We start from the raw sequence: 16,781 nt of genomic DNA on the forward strand, positions 1-16,781 counted from the left end.
TTATTTTTTTATTTTATTTTTTTCTCTTTTTTACATGACACCAGTATTCATTAAACACTTTGATAAATAAAATGACATCCACTCTTTCCACCATACATTTATCTTTGCATATACAGAAAATCTAAACTCTGCATCTACACTCACGGCTGTAATTGTTGTTATCAATAAAATAGTTTTTCAATTAACCCATGGGGAACATACTGAAGCTCAGCAAAACCCAAGCATAACTTCGGTCCAGACTTGTGAGGCGAGTTAGGTGTTTGGTGGCAGTGGGCTCTTCCCCTTAGATACCACCACAGCTTGTTCTCCGATGCTGTCTTCTATAAGCAAGGAGATGGCGCCATCTAGCTGTTTTGATGCTGCTAGAGCCACAACAGCTTTTTCTGTGGGGAAGCCCATCTTCTCCAGCTGCTGAAGACTAGGAGGAAACTTTGTGTAAGTATATATAAAGTACTGTGCAAAAGTCTTGAGCCACCACTCACGACGCTGCGCACCGTGCTAAGTTTTCAGCTAATAGCTTTTGGGAATCACCTCATTGGTGCAAAACTATTTTATATTTGTCAAACTGTGTTTTCTTAGGGAGTTTTCAAAGATTCAAGCAAAAAAATTGAGCAAATGACAAATAATGTATTTTTGTGACGGGCTGCTAGTAACAAAGTGTCTAAGCACAACCTTTTATATGCTCGAATGATTGATAGGTCGGTGTTAAATGGTTTAAAAAAAACAAGAAAAAAGAAAAGCCATTCCTGGATTAAATAGAAAATACAGGGAAAAGCAGCCAATGTCAGAAGACCTTTAAACATTGCTCAAGACAACTTAAAAGAAAGTCTGGAAGCACACTGTAAAAACAAAGAGGGATGTCTCAAGACTTTTCCACAGTATTCTATGAGAAAATCGAGTAGTACTAGGTTTAAAAAAAAAAAAAATACATACACACACATCTGCATACTGACATAAAATTCAAGATATTAAGTTATTACTAACCGCAAAGAGGAAACCGATGATTTAGGAACCTCCACTTTTGCACCAGGATCATCGGGAGCATCCTGTAATGAGGCCAGTATCCCCGCTCTAAGCATCTGCTCCTCCAGCACCTCTGCCTCAGCAGTCACAGTAGACTCCTCCATTATCCAGGCAGGCAAAGGTTCAATCCATGAGCGGTGGTTTGAAGCAGAAGGTTGGTTCATTGGGACAGCAGCTGACTGATCTACGGGTATCGTCTGAGAAACTGGTTGAGATCTGTGACAACACACGAGGTTAAAATGTTCAGAATAAACACAGGTTAAGACCAATGAATGTTCATTGAGACTTGTGATGTGAACGAAATGAGTCACACCTGTGTGAGGTAGCGTAGCTAGGCAACCTTAACCTGGCTGTGGTGGAAACATACATCCAGTCAGGGATGAAATCCAAGACTCTGGACTCCTCCAGCTCCTGTAACATCCCGATAAAGGGCTGATGATCTGAGCGATACATTAAGTATTATATAGAAAGACTTATGAATATGGAAATGAACATCATCAAAGATTTAAACCTGGAGAAACAAATTGAGAGTTCAAGAAAAATAAGAGAAAAGTGAGCTAATAGTAAAAGTCCTAATAAGTCAAAAAACAAGTAAAATTGTTTCTCTATAAATCACAATATAATGCTTTTGGTTTCAAACAATTGCAAAATCGGGGTAGGATACAGTTGTGCCCAATGCATATTGCACAGAAGTGAAGCAGAGCTGGTGTCCCGGGCAGCAGCAGCAGACCAATCAGCAGAAAAAGCCACGGGAGAAACCAGACAGGCAGACATCTCAGCACCCTCCTCTGTGTCACCTGTCGACACTGTGCTGTAAATAAAGCAAGCTGGACGGCAGAGAAGCCAAAGATCCGGCTCGCCTCACCCCCACCAATAAAGAGGAGCAGGGTGTAAAGAAAAGGTAGTGCGATGATTGTCAGGGTGGAGAGGACGAGTAAGGCGAGTGTCCCCCAGCGGCGCTCCTGACAAGATCCAAGCAGCAGCACCAGAGCTACACTGACCAGCAGAGAGGGCAGCTCATCATGGCTGAGAGCATACAGGAACACATCTGAGGAGGGGAAGAGGTCATGCATATGTTTTGATTTTTACCAATTCTTGTCTGTGAGATCTGAACTCAAAAAAAGGGTTACCTGTGAACCTCGGGAAGTCTCCTCCTGGACCAACACTGAGACTTGCCTGGATGCCCCCAGCATACATCAGTAGCATGAGTGTTACCAATAAAGAGGTCCCCAGGCAGAAGCCAGGACGACCTGATCCAAACCAGAACCGCACTGACGACATACAGTCCAGCATTATTCACGATTATTCACGATCAGCTGTAGTTTCTCTACTCACTTTTTGGAGGGTTTGTTTTTTTGCTATAGTGGCATAATATTGGTAAACAAACATATGCTGGTTTGCATAACACGAAAAATAGTTTGTGGCATTAAACTGAACCCATTATTGTCCTCACAGCATTAAGACAGCCCGTCAAAGATCCTTCAAACTGAGGTTAGTGCCTGCAGAAATTCCACCAAAAGACATGAAATATCTAACTAGTACGACAACCTCTAATTTCTTCTGATCGTATATAAAATAGCCATATCCTCAAAGCGTATGTGATGAAATATTTTAAGGAAAAAAAGAATAATCAAAGCATAACTAATAAAGTCCTACAATTATAAACAAATCTCCAGTGTGAAAATATTCAGAAAATGAAAGCAAACTTCCGCGTTACGTCTTTTTCTTCGCAGTAAAACAATAGCATAAAGATGCACTACCCCCACCTGCTGGACATACTGCTAGCAAGCCGTCAACCACCAGCAGGATTTAGATTATTATTTGAATGAACTGTTTTCAAAGACATTTTTTAAGATCTGGCCAAGAGGGCAGAAGAGATGGAAACAAATATATGAAAATTGTTCTATAAAGATTTTTTTTAAGTGGCCCACGAGAACTGGTCTAGTTACGATCTATTACCCAGAGTGGGTATAATCACGCTAAGTCATAAGGATACTTGAAAAACAGGTATTTATTTTACTTCTTGTATAACCCCTCCCTAAATCACGTTGACTTCCGAATATTTACAAATCAGCATTTTTTTTTATGTTGTTTAAAATTTAAAAGCACAGACTATGCGGCTATTATTGTAAACGTACGTGTCGATTTGTGTATCTAATCTGTAATGCTCTCGCTACAGCAGCCCCCAAACAGTATCGCGTTATGTCGCGAGATTTCGCGGTTGCCGCGAAGAGAAGTGCGTTTCTGCGGCAGCATTCTTCGTCCATTCGTCTCTTGTAGGCACACTAAAATGGCGTCTGCTTCGGGTGAGTAAAAAAATTGCGACAATTGCTGACTTTTAAAGTAAATGTTGGTTTTCATTGAAACATTAATTTACATGAATGTATCCTAATTGTGAGTATGTTTGCATAGTTTGTCTTTTTAGCCACTTTTCTTCATTGAATAACATGAACTTAGTCGGCTCCGCGTCCGAGGCCTAGACAAGTTAGCTCGTCGAGTCTTTGCGGTATTTACTCCGGATATGTTTTTTCATTTGTGCACACTGCGTTTTTCCGCATATTACCAATTTAAAACGAATCCTGTTTAACGGGTGCGTCGATCTCTGAGTGGTTTCGTTGGCTGTGAAGTAGTGTATAGGTTTAGTGAATGGTCTAGTTGTCTCCGTTTTGAATGGCAACCTAAGAACGGGCCTGTAACGTGCGGCTCGCGCGCTAAGATCTGAAACTATTGTTTCTTGTTTTATTTTTTTAAACTAACCCTTTTTCCCCATTTACAGATTACAGCTCCTACAGCCAGACCGGGGCTCAACAGGGGTAAGGTTTTTCAGTTACCTTTATTAAAATGGCTTTGAGATTTTTAACCATCCAATATGACCTAATTCTTTCGAAGAAAGGAAACAAAGCGGAGATTAGGGTGGATGCAAATGTAAACCTGTATATATTTTTTAAAACCAATATGCAAACATGGATTACTTTTGGTCGTTTTGTAACCTTCTTTAGATCGTAGTAAACATCTTTTGGATAAAGACCATTTTAAACAGCGCACAGCATGATATTTTTTTCAGGCAGTACCCGGATTTCTGATGATCCTAAAATTTTGATGCATATGTTTACAGGTATGCTTCCTATGCTGCCCAGCCCTCACAGAATTATGGACAATCTGCTCAGGTACCATTATTGATTTAATTGTGCAGATTTGATCAAAGCATGCCTTGTGCTTAAAACATTTAATGATTGTGGGGGAAACTTGGGATGGTTATTTGTTTACTGCTGGCAGTCATATAGGTTGTTTGTGCTTTAAGCAAATGGAGCTTTTAAATAATGCTTAGTTGAGGTTTATTGTGCCTAATGGCTACTGTATTTGGTCTTTCAGCAAAGCTATGGCCAGCAGAATTATGGCTCATATACCCAACCTGCTGCAGCAGCTGCTGATAGCAGTTACAGTCAGACAACACCTGCAGCTGGAGGCTACCCCCAGCAGCAGCAACAGTATGGATCTGGATCATATGGCCAACCAGCATCAGGTCAGTTTTTGTTTTGTTTTAATTTATTTATTTTTAATTATTCTGTTGTTAAACAGTCAAATTACAATGTGAACAGGAATGAATATCAAATATCTTTTTTTTCTCTTTGTGATATGTGATGTCTTTTGTATAGCTGGCTACCCTGCTGCCCAGTCTGCTACTCACAGCTATTCACAGTCAACCCAGGGTTACGGAGCCAGTGGTTATGACAGTACTCCTGCTGCTGCTGCTCCAGCTGCCTCCCAGTCTTATGGCTCTCAGCCAGGATACACGGCTCAGTCTGCCTACCCTGGTTATGGCCAACAGGCTGCTCCCACTGCCCCTCAGAGGTATGAACATCTCATCTGACAACAAAATAACACGTGAATTCCAGAAGAACATGCTTATCGGATTACTTACATTTTGTCTGTGCTTTGTCTCCATCAGTTACAATGCTAACAGCCAGCCGGCTACTTACAACCAGAGTAGCTACTCCCAGCCAGCAGCATATGGTCAGCAACAACCTGGTTACCAAGGCCAGCAGGCAGGCTACAGCCAGCAGCAGGGATACCAACAGCAGACCCAGCCACAGCAACAAGCTCCTCCTGCTTACCCTCCCCAGGCCGGTGGATCATATGGGCAGCCTCCAGCCAACCAGTACAACCAGCAAGGTGGACCACCCAGTTACAGTCAGTCCGGCCATTACAGTAAGCTTTGCTTTCCTCCTGCCTAAACAGCTGCTCTCTCAACTAAGCGCATCTGTTCGATTCCACTGTGATCATTCTGTGATGACTGCATGTTTTGATATTGTTGTTCCTCTTGTAGACAGTTACAGGCAGGACGGGCAGGGTGGAGGTTCTGGTTATCCAGGCTCTGAGCCTACGAGGTACCCTGGAGTAGGGGACAGCAGGGGCCCTGGAAGGGACTTTGACCGTGGTGGAATGATGCATCGTGGGCGTGGAGGCATGGGGCGTGGCATGGGGTAAGTGTCTTTCTTAAGCACTTAATCTCACATTTATTCAGTCTTTGCAGGTGCCGTTGCCATTTGAGGCAGAGCTGAGACAAACCCTGCTGTAACGTCAGAATAATACAGGAAAACATAATGGCAGTCTTGTAAGGGGAATTTATTAGCATTTGATACTGATTCATCAGCAATCGGTGCTAATGAATTGCATATAGCTAGTATAATACATGCAGTGGCATATGTTGTATATGCCAGCAATAAGAATGAGTTTTGTCTCAACCCTGCCTCTCTCTTGGTCAAAGGTAAGAAGAAGAAAAAAGTGCCGATTTTGATCAGAGACCTGTGCATAAAATTTAGGTTGGACAGCTTATATCCTAGACCACGATTTGATTACTGGGCAGTATCAACAGTATAGCATAGGAAAACGTAGTTTCAGATTTCAACGTTTGTCAGGGAACATGGTACAATCTGTAAGAATATCTACATAAAGACATACAGAATTCTAACCCTACTTTCTTTAGTTTCCCACCAGTTCAGTTTGTCAGCATGCTGAATTATTCTCTGTAGAGTGACTAACTGGAATAATACAGTTAGATGCTGGAGTCTAGTCCTGTAAGGTCATATATTACGACAGGTATTTTAAGAAATGTATAAATGGACGCTGGGCTCATGTAGCACATTAAGTTCCATTTCACATGCACGTTTGTGTTTTACTAGAGAGCAGTATTTGGGTCAGTACATTTTCTTGATAAGTTTTATTTATTATTCATTTTTTGGCAATTCATTGGTGGTTTTTCAGAGTCTCATAGGTTTCTAAAGGGCAACCGGTGACAATATGTATTTGTCCCCATTTCATTGGGTTGAGAAAATGCCAAAAAAGGCGGGAAATGGCACTTTAAATTAATCTAGATGTTTAAATGGTTGTTTAAAGAAACACCTCAAAAGTAAATGACATCAATTACAAGAAGACAGAGTAATTAACCATCTATTTTAAGAATTTTTGTCATTTGCCGCTCTGACATTACTCCCAAAAGTAGTTTCTCATTTGATGTCATCTCTTGGACCAAAGTAAGTTTTTGTTTTTGTTTTTAAAAAAAAAATCTCTTTCAAGGGTTACTTTGATGTTCAGATTTATTTATTTATTTATTTATTTATTTTTTACTAACCATTAAAGCAAAAAACAAAACAAAGGACAGTAAGAACGGTAAGCCTATATTAATGGCAAAACACTCAGAGGGAAGTTTTAATAAATTTCAAAATCCTGGTTAATTTTCTGATACACGTGGTTATTTTCCAGCCATATACTGGCTGTTTTTTGGTGTTTTTGACAGCTTGAGGAAAGAAAAATGTAGGTATAGTGGTTTTTTGACGTTGAAGGCATGGGAAAACAGGGCTTATTGAAGGTATGCACAGACCCATCTGTTCCAAAAAAATATATAAAGATTTCTCATGGGGTGGTTAGTGTGGATGCATTCAGTCCAAAGTGGATTTTTGTTTTGTCATTAGTCAAATCTCAAAACAGCTTTTGGGTGCACTATACTTGTTTTAAGGGTCTTGTGAAAATGTATTTCTCATGTTAAGGAAATTGGAACACATCCTGGACACTCTCTCTGGTACTTCCATTTAATAGACAAGAAAATTGTCTACAGATTGAGCATCGGAACAGGTTTTCTATTGTGCAGATGTGATTTTTACCAAGTTAAAACGGTTACAGAGACACATTTCAGGTGTTTCAAGTTCATCAGAGGGTTGTACCGTCATGTTGTACTGCACATTTGGTTTGGTTTAGAAGAGCTGTTTAAAGGTTTAAAAATACTATTTAAAATTCATACTTGCGCTATCAAGTTTTACATCAGCAGCCATTAACGTGACTATTGGTAACATGACAGGGGTTTGGGGTTTTTTTGGTTTTTTTCCCTTCTTTTGGGAAAGAATCCTGCCCAAAGCTTGAATGAGCAGTTTTGTGGCAGAAATGCACGGGCATCATCGGGTGTTCATTTCAGGTGTCCATTTTAAGGTGTGTTTAGAATTTTTCATGGTTATTTTTCAGTGGCAAAAGTTGTTTTTTTTTGGGGGGGGGGTTGTTTTTTTTCTCCTTCCTTTCCTTTTTAAGAAAGAGGGTTCTGCATGACATCTCTGGTTTTTGGTGGCGCAAATGCACACACACAGACACTGAAGTATTTCAGCAAATCTCATACAAGGCCACACTTTAAAAGTATAATATAAACAAAATAGTTCTCAGTTAGAAAGCATAAATAAAATTACATCATTGTATTTCAGATGCAGTGTAGCAGGTTTCTATCATTAAATTTGAAGATTAGCTTAGGTTTAGCTTTGCACAGGTATATTTATATATTCTGGGGGGAGGTGGGGGGCACGTTATGTCATTCTGAAATGTTTTGAATTGTTTTTGTGGTTTGGAATACAACTGTTTGATCACTTTCTTTTGAGCACATTTTTAACATGCTTTGTCACATTTATACCGTACAGGTAACAGTGAGAGCCATTTAAAACCATCTTTTCTCTAAAAAGTATCTGTACTCAGTACAGAGCCGCCAGCTTAAGCAGCAGAAGGAGCTTTAACAAAGATTCAAGGTCTGCCATTTTTCAAGAACTGAGGATGGTGGTTTTTATGAGCATGATGGGTTCTTTAAGCGACCAAGTCTTTGTTTTTAATTTCCCTTGGTAAACTATGTTTAAGAAGAAGAAGAAAACGAAAAGTTTTGGTGTTTTGTTTGGAAACATGTATACTTGTATTTGTTTTTATTACCTGGTGAATGTAATCACCAGGCCTTCTTGTGAAATTTCAGATGCATTGTCTTATTTTACATGTGTAATATCTGCTTGTGCTGTAATTTTCCTTAGAAGTAATGTTAGTGCGGCCATAGTTTGTTTCTGGGTAAAACTGTATTCCGTCAATGCATCTGAAATCTTTTCTATCTGTGTACAAATGTTTGGGTTTTGTCACAATTTAAATACCAGTAAAAAATGTTAGTTTTTTATTTATTTTTTTTCATGTGTATCCTCTACTAAAAAATGTTTCTGAAGTTGTTTTTAGCTAACTAAGGAATGGCGCATAATTCCTAAACTAATACCCTCAGTTAGATTATGTATTTCTGATTATGGGGAATTTTTATTATGTGAAAGTTGCTGTCCGGCTAGTTAGAATGTTTTGATTACTCCCTCAATCAAGCCACTTTGCTCGAGCCATGGAAGTGGCTGTAAAAGGGAAATCGCCTTCATATCTCCATTTATTCCCCCATAGCAGCGCTGGAGACAGAGGTGGCTTCAGTAAGCCTGGTGGTAAGTTAACGAGTATTACACTGGTTAGTCCTTTCAAAGACTTAAACTTTTTTGAGCAAATATGCCTCGAGTATTGATGTGACATACTTTGTGGTCGTCAAAATTTATTTATACAAACACATCTGAAAATATTGGAAATTATTTTTTTTCCCATTGCCTGAGACCATTCTCTCTGGGGTACTGTATAGTTCAGTCACTGCTTATGGTTTGACACTTGAGTTTTCAAAAGGTTAATCACAAATTTCAACTCGAATGCGTTTTGTTACTGCTTTAAGAAATCTGAGCAGAATTCATGGGGTTTTTTGAGGATTTGCTACTGGTCTAAGAGGCTTTTCAAATGACACACAAATATTTGCCAAAGGGTCCAAGGTGTCCTATTTTCAATTCAATATATCACTTGTGGGAATTGTGTGTACCTTAAGGTGCTATTTTCAACTTTTCCCAATATGGCTGATGCGTCTATAAGGGAGTGTCTGGATTATGTTTTGTAGTACTCTTTAGGTGGAGTTTACTAAACAAGAGTTCTCAACACTGACTTGTATCAATCTGTTTCTTTCCTCCTGGCTGATGGACCACAGGACCTATGGGCGACAACGAGCGTGAGATGGGTGAGTCACTAAACTCCTGTTAGGTTCCTTGAAATTGGTGTTTCATAAACTCTGTACAGCTTGTTTGTTTGTTTGTTTGTTTTTAAATAAGCAACTGTTTAAAAACAAAAAAAAATTTGTAAATGGGTTTCCTCGTAGGACGCCCAGAGGAGCAGGATGACTCAGAGAACAGCACAATTTATATCACAGGATTGACTGAGAAGGCTAACCTCGAGGAAATGGCTGAATTCTTCAAACATGTCGGTCCGATTAGGGTAAGAACACTTTATTCTAAATGTAGTTGCAAACACACCTAATTAACAATAAAGTAAATGTTTTTTTCCTTCCCCTCTTCTTTCTACACATCAAGATTAACCGCAGACTTGGCCAGCCTGCGATTAACATATACACAGACAAGGACTCTGGAAAGCCAAAGGGGGACGCCACTCTGTCCTATGAGGAGCCAGTTTGTGCCAAAGCAGCTGTGGAGCATTTTGATGGTACATTTCATCGACATCAAATCTTTATTATTATTATTATTAGTAGTAGTAGTATTAATATTATTAGTAAACAATTTCTTCTTTCTTTAAATATTAGGAAAAGAGTTCCAAGGCAGAAGACTTAAGGTGTCCATGGCACGCCGAAAACCCATGATGGGTGGAATGAGAGGTGGTATGCCTATGCGAGATGGCATGATGGGACGTGGAGGTAAATTTTGGTAGTGATGGACTGTATTTTATGCTGTTATTGCTGTACTTGTGTAAATCTTAATTGATGGTAGTTTGAATTTAGATAAACTCACACAGGAGCCCTGTAGCGTGTTTTATGTGAACTGCATGCTAAAATAGCCTGAGTCCAGCTTCATGATTTAAAGGTGCTGTGATTTCCCTATAATATCAGGTATGATGGGCCGTGGCGGAGACCGTGGTGGTTTTGTCCCACGAGGTGGTCCACGTGGTATGGGCAGAGGTGGACCGTCAGGAGGCAACATGCAGCAGAGAGCCGGTGACTGGGAGTGTCCTAATCCGTATGTATTTTTTTCATTGTGTACCATCTTGGTTTTTTGATACTTTGTTGGTTTGTCAGAACTTTTTAATTCATGTAATCTGTGCTTCCAGGGGTTGTGGCAATCAGAATTTTGCCTGGAGAATGGAGTGTAACCAGTGCAAAGCTCCCAAACCAGAAGGGTTGGGTGGTGGCCCTCCATTTCCCCATGGAGGTGACCGTGGCAGAGGTGGAATGGGAATGCGTGGTGGCAGAGGTATGGACCGTGGCGGTCCAGCAGGAGTCGGAGGGCCCGGTGGACCCGGCGGCCCTGGAGGATTCCGTGGAGGCTGGGGAGGTGACCGAGGTGGATTCAGAGGACGTGGTGGAATGGACAGGGGAGGGTTCCGTGGGGCCGGCCGTGGAGGACCACCGATGGACCGAATGGGTGGCAGAGGTGGAAGAGGAATGGGACCACCAGGGGGCAAGATGGATATGAGGTAGGGTTTAGGCTACCTGAAACGTGAACTTTAGTGCCAGTCTTATTACTCTAAGTAATTTTATGACTACCTTCTAATGCTGAATTTGGACATGGAACTGAAACTGAAGTGTTTGCTGTCCTTCCTTGGTTTTGTTTGCAGGGATCATCGTCAGGAGCGCAGAGACCGACCTTACTGAAGGAGAAGCTCTTGATCGTTTCTCTTGTGGAATTTGATTTTTAGAAGAATTTTCTTTTAATTTATGGTTCCGAATTTTGATGGTTATAGAACTGCTCTCACGCAACCTGTGCAGTTACATTCATATCGTTTCCATATTTTTTTTTCCTCGTCATTAGTTTACCCATGTTTATGCTAAATCTTGTATTGTGCATGTTTTGTTCTTCCTGTTATTGCTTTTTTTCTTTCTTTTTTTTTTTTTAAAGATGCAGATTAGGTTTGACTTTGTGTTGTAAAATCCAGTATTTTTCATTCATTAACGAACTGTCCTTTCCCATAACTAACTATTGTATGTTGATAAATGTGGGAAATAAAATTTTACTTAATTAATGTTGAGGTTTTTTTTCTTTTACTCAACTGTACAAATTTTAAGCACCTAAGTAATTTAAAATCATAAAGGGACCTCTGTACACATTCACACTACTTACATAAAATAACATCTCTGAACTGTACATACTCAGAATTGTTAAACCAAAGATTTTGGCACTTCAGTATTTCTTTGAGGCTCTTTCTGCTTAAGGTGTGTTTGGTATGTTCTTTGAGGAAACACGATGTTAATCTTACTCAAATATTTGATGGGGATTTTAAAATCATATGATGAATGAAGAAATTTATTCCAAAAAAACTGGAAGCAGTGTCGTTATTGTAAAAAAGGTATTTCCTAAGGAGCACAGATCAATGTTTTTGGTAATTGAGAGTAGAGATGGCACGATACCACTTTTTTATGTCCGATACAGATATGAATCCGATATAGTGGTTTTTTTTTTAATCAACAAAACTGTTTTTTAAATATCTTGCTGCATTTTGTATAAGTTCATACTCAAGTTTAAAACAACAACTACACTAAAGCTATTCTGTTATACCTGTATGCAAAAAAAATATTTCATAGTACAGCAATACTGATCAATCTAATAAACTTAAACCTACACCATCCTCCCTATTCTGGTATTTTAAAGAGTACTTAGCATAAATATTAAGCAACCTAACTAATAGGGTTCCAACTCCCAGCAACAACAAAAATAAAAAAATAGGGAACCACCCCTCACACTCCACCTCATGATGCTTAATCGACGTAATCAACCTTAATTTGATGCAGTGTGGAAAAAAAAAAAAGCACAGAAATCAATTATTTTTCAAGAAATATTAAATAGATTCAACATCTTTCTTCAACAAAATTGCAGACTGCACAGATGGTACCTTCCCAAAGGAAAAAGTACTATAGCTTACTAGGGTATATATATTAGACTTAATAGTTACTATATACAGTAATGGACTTCTATACATTTTGCATCAAATTAAAACTTTGGCTGTCAGATAATTATTTATTAAAAGCTAGACATTTTAAATGAGAATAAGAAAGAAAAGTATGTCTTTGTGCACCCTTTTCCCTGTTAATGCCCTATCGGCCCCCCTGGCTAAACTTTGCTAGATCCGCCCCTGCACAGTTACCAGCGTCAGCTAGGTAGAAAAAGATCCTCGAGTAGAAAGTAATAATAAATAAATTCTAACAACAGCTGATCAAGCTTAAACGTGCTGCTGTTGTTCAGCCGCTGGTTTCCTCTTTCTGGTGCAACGTGGGCCAAAAGCAAACTAGAGACACGGACTCGCGACAGAAAAGCCGATCAGCTGATCGTTAAGCAGTTTCATGATTGAAGTAGCAGCAAGAAGAGGCAGTCGCTTGTTAAGCTTAACGCAGGAATGCTTTACAAACATTCAGAGATGGACTTACACACTTGCTTTACTTCTCTCGGGATAACTTTGTCGGAGATGAAATGCCGGGTTGCTAGCGAAGCTCCACATGCTATCCAGACCACTGACAGGTCCCGCATGCCACAGCCGCTCTATCACGTGATCCATACTGCGCCGACGTGCTAACGTTCTGAGGTGAGTTACGGTGTGTTGCAAGTTTTGTGAGGTGCTTTCGTGATATTTAATGGATCGGATTACATTTTTTATTTTTCTCTGATATCCGATCCAGTAATTTAGGTCAGTATCGGACCGATACCGATACGTAATATCGGATCGGTCCATCTCTAATTGAGAGATGACATTAATGCAACTTGGTTACATTCGCATAACTTGGGAAGGCAAATTCTTCCCGTAATTAAAAAGTATTAAATTGAATCTTTCCCACTAAATTTTGGGCATTGAGGCTGGTCAGGTTTTTATGGAGTCCTTGTGCTATTGCACACTTTGTATTTCATCTGCAATGTTTTCTGAAGGGTTTTGCACATCAGCACACACCAACCAGTTTGGGTGTCATTTGTGCCAGTTGAAAACAGGATACACAGCCTACAATTTTAATGGGTTCACCTTAAGTTGGACAACAGAAGATTTGGAGTGAGTATTAATGAGTATCCATTCTGCCTTGCATCAACGGTTCAGTCTGGCAGGGGTGTAATGGTGTTAGGGATACTTTCTTGGCACACTTTGGGCCCTTTACTACCCATCAAGCATCATTTGAACACCACAGCCTGCCTGAGTCTTGTTGCTGGTCATGTCCATCTCTCCATAAACAGTGTACTCATGTTGCTGTGCCTGAAATGGCATCCAGTCACCAGAACTCAGTCCAGTAGAGCACCTTTAGGATGTGGTGGGACCGGAGATTCACATCACGAATGTGTTTCAGTGGTAACCCACTCCACCCTGCCTTCCTTTCAGCCTGTTTGCAGGCATTGGAGGGCTGGTGTAGTTCACTTTCCATCAGTGATGCTGGAAACACCTGGGCCCAGTGTGCCAGAGCTCTATAAAAGCCCTCAGAGCTTTCTGTGGCTCTCCTTCCTGAGGCATTCCTGAGCATTGCATACACAGGTTTTCCACCCTGGTACTCGTTAACACCATTGATTGTACTGACTACGCATTTGTGTGTATCTCATTTTTTGTTATGGGGAAGTTTTCATCACTCGCTTTACAGTGAAATGCCTTGAACAAAAGGTGACCGAGTCAGGCTGTGAGCCCTCTGTAGGCCCAGAATAGCGTTCTGTTTTGTTATTTTTCCATTAATGTAGACGATGTAGCGCAGTTGCAGGTCTGAAAAGCCTTGCAGTTACTTTTCTTGCCAGCAGGTGGCGCAGGTTAGATTCAAACTTTGCGTGAATCAGTGCAGCTCAGAATCAGATGAGAAGTTTTACATCAGTGACAGAACTGCAGTAAAATACAGGAAGTCGTGTAAGTGTTTAAATTTTTAAAGGATGGATAATTCAAATGTACTTCTGGTCTTAATAACACTGTTACTTTAAATAGTTGCTGCCATTCACAGCAATAAAATTGTAAACTCTCAGAACAAAATTCACAAAGAGCCAATGGTTAAACTATTTCTTTGCTCGTTTCTCTTTTGTCCTCAAACTTCAATGACACTCACTCTCATTACGCTACTTGTTAAACTCAGAATCATAGCCCTGTGAGGCCTTCAGCCTAAATTAAGCAGCACTGCTAATCACAGACGTTGATCACTGGCACATTTAAAACAAAAAAAAGAAAAACATCTGTGAAACATATGGCTGCTGAGTGTGTTGCTGTTTTCATTTTCATACACTGCTCATGTTACCACTGCAAACTCCTGCCTGCTGGGGTTTTAGTGTAGTTAGGATTTGATCCTCAGATCACCTCTAATACTTCTAGAACCTCTGAAGACAGAAATCATTGTGGATCTCACAGCATGTTTAAGTCCTCATGAGTGCAGGACACAAAACCTACTTCAGCTCCTGTTGTTCTGGTTCTCATTCCAACCTTTGACCTTGTGGCCGAGTCGGGGGGGAAAAAACATTTTTTAACTACTTGATTATAAAGACCTGATATTCAGTCTCACAAGATTGTGCATCAGTAAGGATCTGGACTCGGAGTCGTGTTAAAGATAAGATGCACTAATCAAGATGGTGTCTGTGTGTCTCTTTTAAACTCCGCCACTCTCAGTAGTGCCTTGGCAAAAGCAGCCACAGCTGACATCTTCAAGTCTTTCTCATTGGCTGCGGCTGGTTGTTCATGTAGATTAATTAAGTGCTGAACTCTCTCTCGTTCTCTCTCTGCACTGACAGAAAAGCTGATTCATCCAGGCCCAGAAAATGATCTCATCAACCCCACCTTCTCCCTCTTTTTCTCTCACTGTCTGTCTCTTTCTCCATCTCTCTTCCGCTCCCTCCCTTCCTTTCATTCTCGCTCTTTGTCTGTCTTTCTTAAACGGACACATCCCTCTTTTTAAATGAAAACAAGCCCTCCTTCTTGGCAGCTGGTTGCCTAAATTTAAAAAGACACACTCGAGGAGTGAAGAAGAGAGCTCAGTGTGAGTTAGTACACCGAGAAAGAGATGGTGTAGAAGAAGTAAAGGCCTGGTCAGACTGTTTTTAACTTATATGTATTTTATAGGTTAATAATTTAGGGTGTATGTAGTACTCAACAGTTTTCATGGCATTCACGACACTTAGAGTTCTATCAGTTTTGCCATCCAGTTTCTGTTCATGTTTATCATAGTATTGTATTCCTCTTAGTTTATCCTGCCTCCCCTGTTTTCCCCGTGTCTTGTGATTCTTTGCCCAATTTGTTACTCATTTCCTGTTTTACTTACTAGTTACTAGTTAGTTCTCTCCTGTGTTTGATATTAAGGTTATGTTTTTGGTAGTGTTTATGTGTGCTATCATCATTCTGTGTGTAAACACAATAGCTCAAAACGGTGCGTGGAGCTATTTAAAACTGTATCTCGCTGCCGTTGTTTGTGTTGACAACAAATAGGTTATGTGGGTTACTTTGGACCTCTGACCTCTTTTTCAGGGTCCAAAAAGTTCAACATTTTATAAAATGTCTTTTATATTTAAAACGATTAAAAGTCTACTGCCTTTAATTGTACTGGCAACTTTTAGGGAGTTTTACTAGTACATGGGGAAGATAAATATCATATTATAGTTGGCATCCAAATGTGTCACATTTGACCTCTGACCCCACTTGAACATTCCGCATTTGCACACTGTGTGTGTTGTCCTGTTGTACTTTTTTCTTATGTTTCTGGTTTTTCCCATTTGTTCCTAGTTTTGTTTAGTATTTCAGTTTTGGTTTTACTTATGAACTTTAATCGGCCAGAATAAAAGGCTCACTTTTGGTCTGCCTTTGGGTTCACTGCAGTCATGACAGACCTGCATATCAGATATCAGATCATAATAAGAACATTCAACAGCATCAAGAAATATTAAACACTTAGTCTGAGCCTGTAGGATTTGTAACTTTTTCAAAATGTGCGCTTTAAATTTTGCCTTTAAAAAAAAAAAATCTGCTTCTATAGTAAAAGATAAAAGTCGAGCCTTTTGCACCAAAGTTTTATCCCAGTTCCAGCTCTTATGTTTAACTGGAAAGCCTTTAGTATTTAACAACAACCAAAACAATATGTAATGTGCATTACTATTCTGGGCTTAAATAGTTTGAGGTCACATGGGGATGATAAGAAGAGAACTCAAACACACTTTAGGCAGCTTTTTCCAGAGTTAATGCAACACTTAACCTAATTCAAAAGTGCCTCCTAAAAGTTCTCCACTGCCCTGCCCTGTAATCATCTACAGTAAAACCCCCACAGTGTTTCTTTCGTGCACAGAGTAAATCATGTGCTCTTTTATTGACTGCTTTGTATTTCACTCAGCTGCATGTTTGACTAGACTGATCACTCTTTTGTTATTCACCACTCTTCTCCTGTTTGACTACTTTGATTTGGGCTGTGCCTA

At 39.9% G+C, this 16,781-nt stretch overlaps 2 protein-coding genes across 3 annotated transcripts; one reads left to right on the top strand and one right to left on the bottom strand.

The window, feature by feature from the left end:
* Positions 1-14: 14 nt before the first annotated feature.
* Positions 15-3,175, bottom strand: rhbdd3 (rhomboid domain containing 3). Its single transcript, XM_004544598.6, has 5 exons — positions 2,154-3,175; positions 1,688-2,071; positions 1,337-1,463; positions 985-1,239; positions 15-418 (listed from the first exon to the last, which is right to left on the bottom strand). The coding sequence occupies exons 1-5, from the start codon at positions 2,314-2,316 to the stop codon at positions 253-255; spliced, it is 1,095 nt and encodes a 364-aa protein (XP_004544655.1). The 5' UTR covers positions 2,317-3,175; the 3' UTR covers positions 15-252.
* A 40-nt stretch (positions 3,176-3,215) lies between these two features.
* On the top strand, positions 3,216-11,409 carry ewsr1b (EWS RNA-binding protein 1b). 2 transcript variants are annotated; one of them, XM_004544603.3, is made up of 15 exons: positions 3,216-3,329; positions 3,800-3,836; positions 4,139-4,190; positions 4,396-4,546; positions 4,680-4,875; positions 4,973-5,232; positions 5,351-5,507; positions 8,755-8,792; positions 9,371-9,400; positions 9,539-9,654; positions 9,750-9,879; positions 9,977-10,087; positions 10,280-10,406; positions 10,498-10,863; positions 11,005-11,409. In XM_004544603.3, the coding sequence occupies exons 1-15, from the start codon at positions 3,314-3,316 to the stop codon at positions 11,039-11,041; spliced, it is 1,824 nt and encodes a 607-aa protein (XP_004544660.2). In that variant the 5' UTR covers positions 3,216-3,313; the 3' UTR covers positions 11,042-11,409. The 2 variants fall into 2 exon arrangements, with proteins under 2 accessions (XP_004544660.2, XP_014269508.2); XM_014414022.3 differs by having other exon boundaries at positions 8,758-8,792.
* The last annotated feature ends 5,372 nt before the right edge of the window (positions 11,410-16,781 follow it).

Source organism: Maylandia zebra, linkage group LG12 (genome assembly GCF_041146795.1).
Source record: "Maylandia zebra isolate NMK-2024a linkage group LG12, Mzebra_GT3a, whole genome shotgun sequence".
NCBI classification, from domain to species: domain Eukaryota; kingdom Metazoa; phylum Chordata; class Actinopteri; order Cichliformes; family Cichlidae; genus Maylandia; species Maylandia zebra.